The sequence below is a fragment of the Bactrocera oleae genome, chromosome 4 (assembly GCF_042242935.1).
Source record: "Bactrocera oleae isolate idBacOlea1 chromosome 4, idBacOlea1, whole genome shotgun sequence".
NCBI lineage: Eukaryota > Metazoa > Arthropoda > Insecta > Diptera > Tephritidae > Bactrocera > Bactrocera oleae.
The window spans coordinates 57,253,855-57,269,359 of record NC_091538.1 but is presented as its reverse complement, the minus strand read 5'-3'; the positions used below and the strand labels follow the sequence as shown (position 1 = coordinate 57,269,359).

General features: G+C 34.3%; 2 protein-coding genes across 2 annotated transcripts; both read left to right on the top strand.

Moving 5' to 3' along the window:
* The first annotated feature begins 3,534 nt into the window (after positions 1-3,534).
* On the top strand, positions 3,535-13,890 carry LOC106626052 (GRIP and coiled-coil domain-containing protein 2). The gene is made up of 8 exons (XM_070108485.1): positions 3,535-4,941; positions 5,038-5,142; positions 6,796-6,883; positions 6,967-7,354; positions 11,646-12,795; positions 12,867-12,971; positions 13,269-13,365; positions 13,443-13,890. Exons 1-8 carry the CDS (start codon positions 3,712-3,714, stop codon positions 13,814-13,816), a joined length of 3,537 nt encoding a protein of 1,178 aa, XP_069964586.1. The 5' UTR covers positions 3,535-3,711; the 3' UTR covers positions 13,817-13,890.
* Positions 7,373-10,664, top strand: LOC106626449 (cilia- and flagella-associated protein 184). Its single transcript, XM_036363480.2, has 4 exons — positions 7,373-9,872; positions 9,928-10,032; positions 10,097-10,193; positions 10,259-10,664. The coding sequence occupies exons 1-4, from the start codon at positions 8,730-8,732 to the stop codon at positions 10,639-10,641; spliced, it is 1,728 nt and encodes a 575-aa protein (XP_036219373.2). The 5' UTR covers positions 7,373-8,729; the 3' UTR covers positions 10,642-10,664.
* Positions 13,891-15,505: the final 1,615 nt, after the last annotated feature.

The window sequence follows — 15,505 nt, the reverse complement described above, 5'->3', positions numbered from 1 at the left end:
ATCAATTTATTATCTGAAAAATTTTTAATCAAAATATATGGCAACACCTAACAATAATTTATAGTTTTTTTTCGTTAAAGTTTTCATAAACGAATTTCATTGACCTCCGACTTTGGGAATATTTATTTAGTTTAGTTTATTAATTATAAGAACAAAATAGAAAAAAAATTGAGAACACTATCAAAGTTGTTGAAAACTTAACAAATTTCAATTATTTTTTATACGTAAATCCCTTTCAATAGTTCAATGTACAGTAAACGTAAAGTACTTATTTAGAAGCTGTTTGCTGTATGTTTCTGAATAATTTTGGCACATATAAGATTGCATAATAGCAACAGTTTTAACCCGCAATTCACTCGAAGCTTATGGCTAACATAGTTTATAGCAAAAGCTTTTTTATAACGTTTAACCATTCCTCGACAATTTTAAAGCTCCGAGCATTCTAGAGTGAAAAAAGCCGTCAAAGTTGCGAAAGAAGTGTTTGTATTCAAAATGTCAAAAAAAAACAGTTTTTTGTTTTTCTTATAAAATTTCTGTTCTCTTTGTTCATTTGATTTTGTATTCAGTTATCACTCAAAAAACGCATTTTAATTGGTTGAAATCTTAAAGAAAAATTTTTTGAATCATAAAATCAAAACAAAACGGCTGATTTTGACATTATGGATCCAATTACTATTGACAAATTGTTTTTTTTGTTCTATCGACTTAACATTTTATAATTGAATTATGAATAGTATATAGAGAGTCTCAAATTCAAAAAACCTTCTCTGTTCTGTTCTTCAATTCAATAAATGGTGTAGTATTTAGTGAAAGAAAGTGGTTCTCCACATCAGCTTACGCGTGAAAAACTTTCATCTACAGGAATTGGAAAATATTACACAAAACACAATACATATATACTCAACTTAGTGGTAGAACAAAGTACCAAAATGGTCTAAATACGAGTACAAAGTGTATCCTAAAAATAACCAAACTTTTTGGATATAGAATAAACGAAAGCTAATATTTGTTCAAAATAGGTTCCATTACACTCAATACAACGTTTGAAACGATCAACCAGCGCATACATAAATTTTTTATGTCATTTATAAGAATTTTCTTCAGCACTTCGGTTACGGCTGCTTAAATGCCTAGGATATTATCATAAAATGCTACTTTCATATTGGCTTTTAGTTTCGAAAATAGAAAACAGTTATATGGTGTTCGTTTAACCAAATTATCAGTTGAAATTCACCAAATTTGGTAGTGTTTTTACTCGTATTTAATCCCTCATCCAACATTCTCGTAGAAAAATTTGCATCGATGCCAATAATTTTATGGACTTCTAGACGGCCTGACCTTTGGTTGTCATTTAAGTCCTCACGACCATTTTGAAACCATGTAAACCACATTTAAAATATACTTGAGTAAAACTCTGCAATACTATCCATAACATTTTTCATTAATTCGTATGTCTCAGCAAATTTTTTTCTTTTCAAGTTTAATCCAAAATTTTATATTAACTCTTTTACATGAAGTTAGGTGCGTTTGAAAGAAGATAAACATTTAATGCTGAAAATTTTCAATAAATAACGCTACTAGTTGTATGATTTAAACATAAATTTCGGTAATTTTTGAGACACACCTTAAACGTCTTGTAAACAAACAAAACGAAAGGACAGACTTTGTTTCTAAAATTTACCAAAAGAAGACCAGATTTATTTGAATTAGTCTCCAGATGCAGAAGAAGATAAACTAATTTCCATTTTGGTCGGAAAAAATTAGAAATAAGCGCAAAAATTAAGTGGTCTAAATGCATGATGTATTTGTTTGTTTATATCGCAGCGATTGTGATGGAAGTCGGTCTAAATACATAGTTTTATAACATATATACTAAGTTGAAAATTAGATAAATTTATTAAATAGTTTCAACATCGATATTTGTTAACGTTTTAAGGTTGATTTTTTTCAGATAGTTGGCAACGACTGAACTCTTGTTTTTTAACAATTTTTACACTTATTTGGTAATAACTGTTGCAACTGCTAATAAATGCAATTATTGTAATGTATTATAATGTTATGGAGTAAACTGCCGCAATGTAGCCGATGGTGTTTTTCTAGCTGTCACGGCATCATACAGTTCATGAGCAACTGCACTGAAATTCAGTTGTGGGCATGAAAATGCGTTTTGCATCTGTTGCACACCATTATTTCCTGGAGAACAGTTGAACAAAGCAACAAACTTTTGGACAAAATAGCCAAGAGCTGACATTAAAATTAGAAATACGCCACAAAAAAATATAAAAAACTAATTTGTATTATACTGCGTCATAAAGTTTTGGCACTACTTCATTCATTAAAATTACATCACTTATATATATAACATTTACTACCACATTTGAAAGAGCATGTATATTGTATAATACAATAATTTGTTGCCAGTTGTGTAACGGCATAACTGTTTATGTTAAAATTTATTGTTCCTAAGTAATAAACTTAATATACACCCTTATTTGCATACCAAAATGGATGTCCTAAATGTGAAATATATTTAAGGAATATAGTGTGAAGGCTATTTAGCTAAATGATTGATAATCTATTTGTTAATATTGAGGAAGTTTATGATGTTATCGCAAACAATATTATTAGAGCAATATACTGGAATATTCAAATTAAACAACTGCAGATAATTTATGAGCATTTCGTAAACTTCTAAATTTATTGGTAAACAATTAAATGGCTGAACATAAATGAATTTGAACAACAACAGTTTGAGTCGAGGAATACATATGCCGCACGCAAAACACTTCTTTCTTCAAGAGCCACAAAATCGAACGTCATACAAACTTTGTATCAAATAATGTTTTTGTTCGTCGAAAAAGAAATGTATATGGTAAACTGGAGAGCACGATTCTGCTTTAGTATGCCAGACTAACTTTATTTATTATATAATAGTTAGTAGACCTAACAAAACCATTATTTTGTAAGAAATTGAAGATTTTATTTAGCAGTGTAATAATGATTCGATTTTGTTCAAATATTCCCCTTTTTTTTTGATACTCAAGCTATTTAGAAGGTAATTTTAAAATGCCGTTTTCAAAAAAAACTTTTTTTCTATTAACTAAAATATGGGCCAATCTACTTTCATAAGTTGCTATTAAGGCGAATTTTTCACCAGCAAAATTCTTCGCCATAGACAGGAGCAAGTCGTAATCACTTGGTGCTACATACAATACATCTTCTTCTTCTTATATCTGGCCTTCTTTAAATGATTCCAAACTTTTTTTTTGCTTATATGACGGTGGTCGAGGGTTTTCATTATTAAGTCCATATTTTCGACCATTTTCCTTCTTTGACATCAAAATTACTGGAACGACCGTGTAGTGCTCACCTCTGTACTTAAACGAGGGTAAACGATGAAAAAGACACTTACACATGCCTCTACTTATCTCATTACTCGGAAGCTAAAAAGCGTTTCTTTAGAGAAAACCCTCAGTGATTTTTTTAAAATTATCACCATATATGGGTGCTTCGATTTTTACTTCTACTTTTGATTTGTTTAATTTTTCATTTAAAAATAATTTTATACACGGGGGGTACGCATTTAATTTCAGTAATTAAATTACTGAATACTAGTAAAACACGTTAAATATATCTTGATATAAATACAAGTATATATTATAATTATATTTTCATTTTGAAACTGTAATCTCGGAATACGGTCACCAAGTCATGCCGGAAGAAACAACTTTAGTTTTACGTAAAAAGAAGAAGACTCATACTTATGTGAAAGTGGCGATAGATGAAGACGAAACCGAACAACCCAAAGACTTAGACGCCTTTTTACGCACACAAAAAAGTGAAATCTCTTTGCCGGAAAGTATTAAATCAAGAGCAGGGCGTTCATTTACAGCTGAAGATGGCCGTGAATCAGATGTTATGTGGCGAATATTTGACGACACAATGTATGAGAGCGATTATTCAACGGAAACGGAATCCAGTGTATCGGGACATGCGATCCCAGTAATGGAGAGTATGTATGTTGACTTACTACAAGTTTATGGAGGTATACCAGATATCGACGAGGTTTCCGAAGACATAGACTCTCGAAAAAGTGTTCGCACTATAGTTGAAGTTGAACAGCGGCCTACCGACGAAGGAATATTTGTGGATCCACTTACTGGTGAGACTTTAAAAGAGCGAAAAGTGCCACACATTCCAACTGATGTCGTACCCGAAGTTGGGGAAATAGAAGACGAAGAAGAGGAAGAAGAAACTGAACCAGTGGAATTGCAACCGGACATCTCGATGTCTGAAGATAGTGAGATGCTACAATTATTGGAACTCGAAAAAATGGAAAAGGAAGTAGTAACCAAAGAAGTGCTTCAAGCAGATTCTTTAGAAGATTTTTTAACGAAACTTAAGGTGACTATAGACGAGAAACCAAATTTTATGCAGCTAAATGCAGAAAAGCTCGAACGCGAAAGAATACATCAAATAATGATGACGGAAGCTGAAAATTTCTTAAATACCCTAATCGGAGAGGTTGTGGATGCCGTCGAGTATAAACAACCTATGGAAATATTACGTAATAATTTAGATAAACATGCTGTGATGGAAGAAATCCTAGAGAAGGTGAACGAATTAGAAGTGGAGCGTACCATACGTGCCGTCCTCAATCGCAAAGCTGTCGAATTCTATAAACGTAAAAGATTCTATCAAGCGATTACAGACGATTTACCAGATCAAGTTATGGAGTATAGAGAAAAGCTCAATTATGCCACGAAACAGTTGGATCGGGCACTCGGATTCGAACATGCGATGAAAAAGAAATGGGAACTCGAACAAAGCCAATTAAATGAAAAGCTCACTAAGATGCAGGAAAATGCTAAAGAGAAAGAGGACGAATTTAAATCATTGGTACTCCAGTCGCTTGTAAAAAACAAAGGAAATTCCGAAACAGTGAGTTAATATTCATAAAAGGAATACCAGAAACTAAAACTGAGAACAAAAATTAGATAATTAATTTAATTGCATATTATACTTTCATTCCGTTAGATTATTTCGAATATTTTGAACGAAATGTTTACAACATATAATGCAGTGTGCAAAACATATCTCGCTCTCATCCAAATACAGCACACGAAAGCAGAACTTCAGAAGGTAAATATAGTTACCAAATTAGATCTACTGTATATATAGATAAAAAGGTGTAAAGGGTACCAGTTGTATTTGGATTATATTTTTATAACTGCTAAACTCAAAGTTGAAAAGTCGCAGTTTTCGAAAACCAAGAATTTGAGTCGAAATTTAGAATAAATAAATTTTAAAGAAGTATTCAAATTATTATTAAAAAAGCAAATGCTTTAAAGATCTTAATCTTTATTTTGATAAGTTAGCTTAAATGATAGCTATCTGCTATAATGGTCCGATTTAAACAACAACAAATTTCGTGAAGATATCTTGTCAAATAAAATGTTTTCTTTACAAGGACTTGACATCTCAAAAACTGAGGGACTAGTTCACATAGAGACGGACATAGGCCAAATCGACTCGAGCTCCTCACCGTGATCTTTTTTTGTACATTGCAAAGAATAAATCAAACGCATTTCAAATTTAAAGTTATGGCTAGGAATTTAGCTTTATTATAAAGATAAGTGTTTGTCATTATGTTTTAAAAATGATTTTGGGCAAGAGACCGCTGGCTCGAACGAACTCCAACCGAGAGACCCAAATTGATTGTTTCGTTGGCTGGATGGCATTTAGCGCCGTCTTATCGGAACCAAACGTCGTCCACGTCAACATCCTCCAATTCAGGCACGACAAAGTCAATAATATTCCCTCTGCCCATAGAGCACACTAAACCGCGACTTTTTGAGGATGTAACGGTGTTCCAAAAATGGCGGTTTATTATCATTCCAAATGCGACAATTTTCTTCACTGACGTACTCATTCAACGGCTTCATCGCTGAACAAAATTTTGTGAAAAGCGGGATCGTTTTATGTCGTTTGGTCGTTCGGCTTCAACTCTTGCACGAGTTGGATTTCGTAAGCCCGCAAACCAATATCATTTCGCAAAATCTTTCATAAAGTGGATGGACACAGCTCGGATTGTTGCGCACGATAGCTCATGGCATCATTCGAGTTTTCTTCGATACTCTGCTCTACAGCAGCAGTACTGTATACAGTGCTACATTAACTAGATTAAACGTGGTGCGAAACCAATCCATGGTAGCTCAAATTATCGACATTACTGAGCGATTATGTCGACCAAAACCGCGACTGTTATGCATATCGCGAACAGAAACCCTATTTTGGTAATATATTTGCACGATTTAATAACGTTGTTCTGAAATAAGTTTGTTCATTGTGAAATAACAAACCAAACTGAGTATTAATCAACAGCTGTCAAACGACGAACTCCGAAAAAAATATTACCTCATTGTACACCACACATCTAAAAATAAACACCCGTTACTTTATAATGTCTCCCACGTTTCCTTCTGGATGTTACAAACTTCGTTGAAAAACTTAATATACTCTGTTCAGTGTATAAAAACTTTTCTTTGTTGCTGCCGAATGCAAGACCTCTCAGCGAAAAGCAATAGTTTGCGATTCAATGTTACAAATTAAAATACATATATGGTCTACTTAAGATTTTTCGTATTTACATTTGGTTGGACCCTGAAAAACCTATACTTTATGAGTACTTAAGGTCAGATAATTTATCAGAAACCAATATTTTGATTTTCCAAATATATATTTCTTTTTTAATATAATGCATACGGATAATTTACTATTGAACTTGACTTTCAGAAAGACGATTATATAGAATACGGCAAGGGACTGAAACAATATGTGATCTTACAAACGGAAACAAAAGATTTGCACAAAAAAGTTGAAGGTATACATAACATACAAATATTTAAATAATATATAAAAAACTACTCTGAATCCATTTTATTGTCGCTTTCATTTTCCAAATAGATCGCAGCGTGGAATTGGGCTTTGTTCGTGCGCGTTGTAATCGGGATATTCATGCGCTCTCAAATATAAAAGTCAAAAGCGATATTGTGCGCATTATAAACGGCATGAAGAAGAAGACGCTTGCCTGTTTGTTGGTGGATAAGAAAGAATCTCGCGAGAAATTAGTTCACTTGAAAGAAGAACACCTGCATTTACAGCGACAAATACGAGAATTAACATTTCAAACTGGTTTGTCCAGCAAACCGGTGCTGTTGAAAGATTATGATTCCACCGTTGAACAAGCTGAACTGTTGGCTAAAAATATTTCGGCGTTGCGTAAGCAGAAAAAGGAGTTATTGGTTAAAATAGCTAAAATTGAAACAAAGTGTAAAGAAAGGGAAGCACGCGGGTAAAAAATAAACGAGACATTTTTCACACTTGTGGTAAACCACACGAATTTTATTTTTATTGACGTTAGAGCATTTTTCCACTCTTCCCTCAGTTACCCCAACGAATAGAAATTGTAGGTTTCAGATTGGGCTTATTAGGTGGAATGCTTATTTCCGAAGTTCCATATATGACCATTTTAAAGTTAAAATTAACATATTAATAAATCAAAAAATATCGAATAGTCCTCCATAATATGAAGAAAAATTGTATAGTAATTTGTTATCTAATATAGCTCTCAGAATCTCGACCTAAAATACAGAAGTACGTTTGAAGCTAGAGTCTTCAGAAAAATGTTCGCTAAAGAACCCTGTTTTTCTACCTAATTCTCAGTAGACTCTATCCATCAGTCTAGATTTTCCGAGATTAGAAAACAATATAACATCTGCTCAAATTTGTTCCGGACTGACCAAAAACTTAACTTTTTCACAGTACACTTGTTATAAGCATCGACCTAGATGGCCCTTAGTGCTTTCAACGAAACACTTTTTCAATGAACTCATGGCACGTTCCCCGAATTGGATTTTTCAGTTTCGAAAAAATCGTTGGGAAATCGCTTAAAAACTACCAAGTAGTATTCCTTATTGACCAGAAAAATATTCGCATAATCTGATTTTTGACCGACTTTTCGGCTTCGCCTCATTTTGGAGCGCCGTTCGCTCATAATTACAATATTCATAAACCTGCGTCTCGTTACCGGTAATGATGCGTTTGATTAATAAAGGGTTTCAGCTACCTTGTACACCATATCTCTTGCGACCTCTACTCGAAGTCGATTGCCCAAAATAATCCAGTCTTTTGTTACGAGTCTAGCAATGACACACTTCATTCCCAAAACATTAACCCAAAAGTGTTGAATCGTTCTGTAAGAGTTGTTGAGATCTTCAGCTATCTCTCAGATATCAGAGAAACTTTTCACATTGTAAACAAACAGCTGCCAAACAGACACAGATTGACATATGGATTCGATTTGCATGCGTAGTTTAAATAGACTAGTCCAAGTCTAATTTGATCGGATGGTATTGGAATACGAATAAAAAGGTGCTCTAAAAATATTAACCAGCACTTGAAAACCAACACTAACTCTAACAGTACGAGTAGGTTCTTCTATTTTTGTGCTTGCATTCAAAGAAGGGGGAAAAAATATTCGATAATTAAATACTTCGCTAAAATGTACTATACAAAATAAATATATATTTTAATCACACTAGTTTTATGCTTCATCTAATTTTAAACACATTATAATTTTAGAACTCTCCATAATTTATACGGACTTTAATTCTATACATATCGAATAGATTTGTTTAAGAAACATATATATTTTAGTATTTATTTAAATGAAGAAAAAACGTATAAGCAAAAAGATTGTGGAACATGATAATAATAAACATATCGGTTTGGCGGTTCAAACTATTGTTTATCAACCCGTAGAAGAATCTGTTCATTCATCAATCACCGAAGTAGAACAAGGACAGAATCAACTGTTACGAATGAAATCTCAATATAAGATTAATGAGACGGCACAAGAAGAGCAAGTTATCGACCACCAAGAACCAGAAAATAAAAACCAAACTGAAGTTATATATTCAAACTTTTCATATGTATCGTTGCTGAGGAAGTTAAAACATTTTAAGAAAAAGCCTTCAGTACTAAAATCTTATTCGTCTTCGTGGCTTCAAAACTTTTTTCCATTGCCAGAATTAAGTAATACGCCAAATCTTGAAGAAAGTCAAAGTTCTATCGAATCATACGCTGAGCTGCTAACGGAGATTAATATTTATGAAACAAACGAACCATTTTTGAAAGAAGACAATAATGAGGTCACAACAGATTTCACTTCGGAGACGATTGAAGATGATGAACTGTTAGCCTGTCCAAGCAATTATTTAGAAACTGAAACGAAAAAAGAATTAAATTATGAAGATATTCATAATATAACACTGGGCGATGACGAGGAAGATCCCAACAAACCCCAGATGTTATCGCAAATACAAGATTTAATGAGTGAGCAGATAGCGTCTGACACGGTATTATTTCTCAGTGCACTTATTGATGAAGTGGTAGACAAATACGAATGTAAATATAGCGAACCGAATATGTTGCTTCAACATAACCTCAATAAGCCCCTATTAATAAATCAATTAATAAAAAAACTCGCCCAACTAAAAGTTGAGCGAAAGAAACGCGTGTATCTAATTAAAAGTGTGGGCATGTTTTGTAACAGCAAAGGACAATATCGGGTTTTTGCTGAAGACACTCCGCAGAGCATTGAGGCACTGAAGCAAAACTACCAAGATACTTTAATGAAACTCGATATAAGTTTAGAAAAAGAAGAAAACCTTAAAATAAAAGTGCAAATGAAGAAAATGGAGCTTGAGGGCAAGCTGTCATTGCTACAGAATAAAAACGATACAAAATTGCTGGAATTGGAACGACTGGTTGAAGAAACCATTGGCAACAAAAAAGAGCACTTAAAAATGGTAAACATTTTTTTTAAAAATTATAGATTTTAGATTTATGTTTATTTATTAACAGATTGTTAAGACCGAACTAAGTGCCATGAACAAGCTACGAGATGAAGTATCGGCACGACGTTGCGAGTTGATCCGAAAACAGCATACGCATATAGTACTTAAGGAGGTTAAGTTTAATATTTTTATTAATATTTCCAAACTTCAGTAAACAAATTTTTAATTATACACAGAAAGTAGAGAAGTTCAGAGATCTGAGCGACACCGTGACATTTTCTGACTATGAGCAAATGTATGGTTATGTTCAGGAGTTGGAACAGAAAATGAGAGGCAAGAAAATGTTGCTTTATTCAATACTGATGCATTATTGTGTTTTAACATATCTATTTCTAAAGAACGTAATGCTCGATGGGACAGAATGAAATCACGCTTCCATAAGGCTCTGCATTTAAAGGGACACTACAAGGAACAGCAGACTTCACTACAATCGAAAGTTAAAATCCAAAAATCGATACTCCAGCAATTGCAACGGGAAATGCATACTACTCGGCAAATTGTTTCAAAACTAAAAAGAGAACGAACGCGCATAAAAAAGCAGATTTCAAAAGTGCATATCGAATCTAGCTTATTCGATAAGCCAGCATTATTAATGGACTACGACGCGACATTAGAGAAAATAACCAAGGCCAAAATAGATGTGAAGTATTTGCGTCAGCAGCATGATAATATTATATGTAAAATAGCACAACTTGAACGTAATAACTTATTAAATTTTTGATATTTTTTCATCGCTTAAAACAATATTTCAGGCGTTTGTTTATTTAGATCACTAAAATTATTTACCAGAAACTTTTAAATGTGGTCTAATGTGTAGGGATCTCCACATTTTGCGCACACTGCACAAATGCGTCGAAGACCTAGACCTAGAATCTAGCAAGGATAATGGATTCAAGATGCCCCTTATTTTTATTTTAGTTCAAGGTATAAAGAGCTGCGATACTCCAGATCTGACTAATAGCAAGGATAATGGATTCAAGATGCCCCTTATTTTTATTTTAGTTCAAGGTATAAAGAGCTGCGATACTCCAGATCTGACTAATAGCAAGGATAATGGATTCAAGATGCCCCTTATTTTTATTTTAGTTCAAGGTATAAAGAGCTGCGATACTCCAGATCTGACTAATAATATGGAGCCCAAGAAAAACAATATTCGGTCTTGCAACGTTACACTTAAGGCTTTAATTTCCTGAATTACTATTTCAGACACTTTGACGAAAGCGTATTTCCTCGTACAGACGGTTAATGCTTTGTCACTTTTGGTAGGACTCAATTTCGCCAAATTCCAAGCACGAGATCATGCAAAGAACAAGTGATCGATTAGCGACTAACTCTCATACATACTTGCATAAATGGACTTATTTTCACAACCGTTCTTGAGACCACACTGCTTAAGTATTACAAGTTTTAAGGTAATTGTCATTTCGTCCAGTACCAAAAAAAATTAATTGTGTTCGACCGTAGTTCGAAGCTACCAATACTGAGAACTTAACTTTCTCTTGATTTCGTAGTGGGCTAGAACCAACGCTTTTCACAAACTATCACGAAGATATTCAAAAAATGTGGTCTACAGAACTAGCAACCAAAACTATTTAAACCCAATACGTAGTCTACTTGTTTATAAGCCATATAATAATTTTGACACAAAAAAAAGATATACTTGTAAAAATTTAATTTTCATTACACACAACATTACAACTGGTTAGTCACATGAAAAACATATTTTCATTGCTATATTAGAATCATACAATTATATTTTGTAATACCAGCATTTAACATGGAGAAAGACTCCGTTAGAATTGTAGAGGGGGAAGATCTCGCTTCTCATAAAAAAGAAGATTCAAAGTACAATTTTCAAGTAGGGAAATCAGTGCTTAAGTCTAGTAAAGTATTGGAGCCCGAAGCCCTGGAGGAAAGGATATCGATTGAGGAAACGGCAAAAGTCACAACTGTGTTTGAAGTACTTGACGAAGATCTGTTGAGCAACGAATCTGAATCAACAGTATCATCGCAGGATGTGCGAGAAAGTGAAGAATCATCTGAGGATTTTTTTGAAAAATTAGGCACCCTACCAGATTTAGATGCAATTGCTCAAGAACCACAGATAGGCAAAGATATTGGTTCATTTGTTGATCCACTAACCGGTATGATGTATGAAAGTACCGAGGAGGGAGAAGAGGAGGATGAAGAAGGAATGGTTGAGGAAGAATCTTCCACCACAGAAGAGGAAGATATATCTGAAGATGAAGAATTATTGGAATTGTTAAAACGAGATGAAGAGGTGGAAGCGCCAAAGGTAGTAGACGAAGCAGAGGTTTTCGAAACATTTATGGAAATGGAGAAAAAGCAAGTTATTGAAGAAATAACAGAGTTCGATTGGATTGCATACGAGCGTGAAAAGGAATTAAAAAGTATAGCGGGGGATACGATTATATTTCTTAAAGAACTAATCATAGAGGTTGTTGAAAAGTCTGAATACGTCGATCCAAATATTTTCTTAAGGCAACATTTGGACAAAGCCTCACTTATTGAGGAGATAACCAAAAAAATGAAGCTGCTTGAGGTGGAACAGAAGGCTCGTAGCTTTCTCAATCGGCGTGTTGCCGAATTTTTCTATCGTAAAGGGCAATATCGTGTCTTTACCGATGATCCACCAGAAACCATAGTCGACGAAATTAACAAGCTAAAAGATGCCACAAATAAATTGGATCAAATACTTTGCCGGGAGGAAGAACTTAAGAGTACGACTCAACAAGAAATTTTTAACATACAGCAGGATGTGTCCGTATTGCAAATAAAAAATCAAGAAAAACTGCAGGAGTTCGAACAACTTGTGAAAAAGTCTTTAGCTAATAAGGGTGAGCACTTAACATTGGTAAGATTGAGCAAGTTTTAGAGTTATGGGGACATTTCTATAACATTTTCGTTTTTGTGTTTCTATAATAGGAGGTCGATAAGGATTTGCGAAAGATGGCCAAGTTACGTGACGAAATCTCAGATGTGCGGTATATTTTAGTACAGAAACAACACTCAAACGCCACATTATCGGAGGTTAGTAATAAGATTTACAAAGTTAATATTAATAGACATTTTTCTTTACTTGTTGCTGGCTCCAGATACTTTTTTTAATAACTTCAAAGTTTTCACATTATCTGAGAAAAGACTTACACAGAGTCAGGAATATCATGGTACAAACCCCTTTTATATTGCCCAAGATCGACGACTGGTAGCCAGCCAAAGTGTTTAATACCTAAAATTACTGTTTAATACACCGAATAACTGTTTAATAGATCATAGATGATCTTTATACTTATAAAGTTTATTACATTTCTATTTCCTATTCCGCAGCAAATGAAGAAACTAGAGAATCTTGGCAACAGCTTCCATATGCGCGAATTTGAATCCTTGCAAAATGAGTGTCAAGCCTTAGATAAAAAAATTGAAGGTAAGAAATTTTTACTGATGCAATTTCTTTCCAAACCTTTTAAGTTTTATTATTTTCAATTTACATTTTGCGCGCAGAACGCAATGCTGAATTGGTTCGGTCACGTGTGCGCTGCAATGCCGACTTACACATTTTGGGTCATCTAAAGGAGAAGCAAGCTATGATTCGTAGCAAGATAAAAATTCAAAAAACATGTCTAGCAATGTTGCAGTCACAAAAATATACTGCACGAAAATGTATTTTCGATTCCAAGAAGCAACGCTCACAAATGCGCATGGAAATCAAAGAACTGAGCTACCAATGCGGCTTACTCGATAAGCCGGCTCTTATGTTGGACTATGATAATACGGTGGAACAAATCAATATTGTCATGGAAAAAGTGGATAAACTACGAAATAAACACGATGAAATTCTACGTAAAATAGTAAAACTCGAAGCCAAATGTTTGTAAGCTCGTAACTGTGCATATTGCACCGACCTTAGATTAATCAATAAATGATTGCGAAATCATTTCAATGATTTTTAGTCAACGATTTTTTTTATTAGCAGTTCGGAATGGTGTAAGTGTAAAAGTATGCTAAACAAGATGATAAAACGACAGCAGTGCAGTGTCATCAGCATAGGTTGCCGTAATTGTGGAGTCAAAGTTAATTACGAGGAGGTCAGCCGTGAGCACAGGCGCATAAACTCTGCCTTGAGGTACACCAGCGCGCATAAGTCTCAAATAGAATGTCCACTTTTGCAAGTAAGACTACAGCAGGTAGTAAGGCAAGGGAAGTTTTTCTTTAACTTATATGATAGACATTGTCAAATGTTGGAAAACAGCAGAACAGTATTTAAAATTTTCCATGGCATCGTTATAAAGTGTTCTTCTCTGTGGCATTGCTCAATTGTGCCATAAAACTTTCTGAAGCCAAACTGGCGAACCGTGATAAGTTGATTCTTGTTAGCTAACGATTTGATTTCCTCTTGTACTTCTACACCATCTATTTCAGCTGTAGCTCTATCTGACAAGCAAAGTCTAAAAAATCGCTGACTTCTGCATTGCTAAAATAGTCACTAAACTCGTTAGGGGTAAAGGTGCTTTGGAGATGTGTGGCAAACTCTGCTGTTGATAATTGGTGGGCATCTGGATATAGGCATTTTTTTGTCTAGTCGCATTCCAAAGGTTGTTTTCTGGATCTCCTGGTTTGGCAGCATTCAAACTATAGGGACTTGTTGCGCAGTTACCAGAGAACCTCCTTCAGCTCCTTGAAAGCACGGTTCAGTTTTGTCTTAATTTCTTTCTCTGACTTGTCAAGCATGCCGGAGACGTCTCTTCTTTCTCAGCTTTGTCATTACTTCGTTGGACCAGAGGTACCTGTCCCGCTTGTGGTTGCACTGAATCTAGCAACAGGCGCGCTCACGTGGGCAGCATTGTGAATACTTCTGGTCATGGCTTTTGCAGCATAGTCAATATCTGCCTCAGAGCAATTGGTGATATTGTAGTTCACGTTATTTTCTAGTCATGAACGGCATTCCAAAATGTTTGCCCCTATGCCATGAACACTTCTGGGTTTGTTCATTACGAGGACTGGCATACTAACCTCTAGCTGAATTGCGCTATAGTCAGATTGGAGGTTCAGACAGGTGGAAGTGGTTTTTTGGTTTCTTTGAAGGAACGCTTACTGTTCGAAAGTCGACAACGAACGATTAACCGAATAGTCCAAAATGAGCGGTTAATCAAATAGGCGACAACTTACGACTCTCCGGACAGTGCAAACCGAATTTTATTATTCCATTTATACCATATCCGATTAATCTGGTTACTCGATTACCAAGAGTTCTAATATATATACATTGTATGGTAATTTTATTTTTTATTTTATAAGTTCTTCGTTCAAGTAGCGCTAATAATCTTTTGTTTCGTGTCTCATTGTAATCAAAATAAATACGATGAGCATGACACTTTAATTATTAGCACACACCAGCAGATTTTACTTTTGCCGTTATTGTTGTTTGTATTTATGGTATATTATATTGTATAATATTATTCATCTCACTAGATACACTGAATATCAGTCAAATTATGATTTTATTGCCTAATTAGCTTATTATTTTCTAGGATAGTTTGCAAATAAAACATACTCACAACAAAAAA

Coding starts and splice junctions, on each gene's coding strand:
- LOC106626449 (XM_036363480.2), top strand. CDS start 8,730: ATGAAGAAAAAACGTATAAGCAAAAAGATTGTGGAACATGATAATAAT. Junction 9,873..9,927: donor AAAAAGAGCACTTAAAAATG/GTAAACATTTTT, acceptor ATTTATTAACAG/ATTGTTAAGACCGAACTAAG. Junction 10,194..10,258: donor GTTGGAACAGAAAATGAGAG/GCAAGAAAATGT, acceptor CTATTTCTAAAG/AACGTAATGCTCGATGGGAC.
- LOC106626052 (XM_070108485.1), top strand. CDS start 3,712: ATGCCGGAAGAAACAACTTTAGTTTTACGTAAAAAGAAGAAGACTCAT. Junction 4,942..5,037: donor ACAAAGGAAATTCCGAAACA/GTGAGTTAATAT, acceptor TCATTCCGTTAG/ATTATTTCGAATATTTTGAA. Junction 5,143..6,795: donor CGAAAGCAGAACTTCAGAAG/GTAAATATAGTT, acceptor CTTGACTTTCAG/AAAGACGATTATATAGAATA.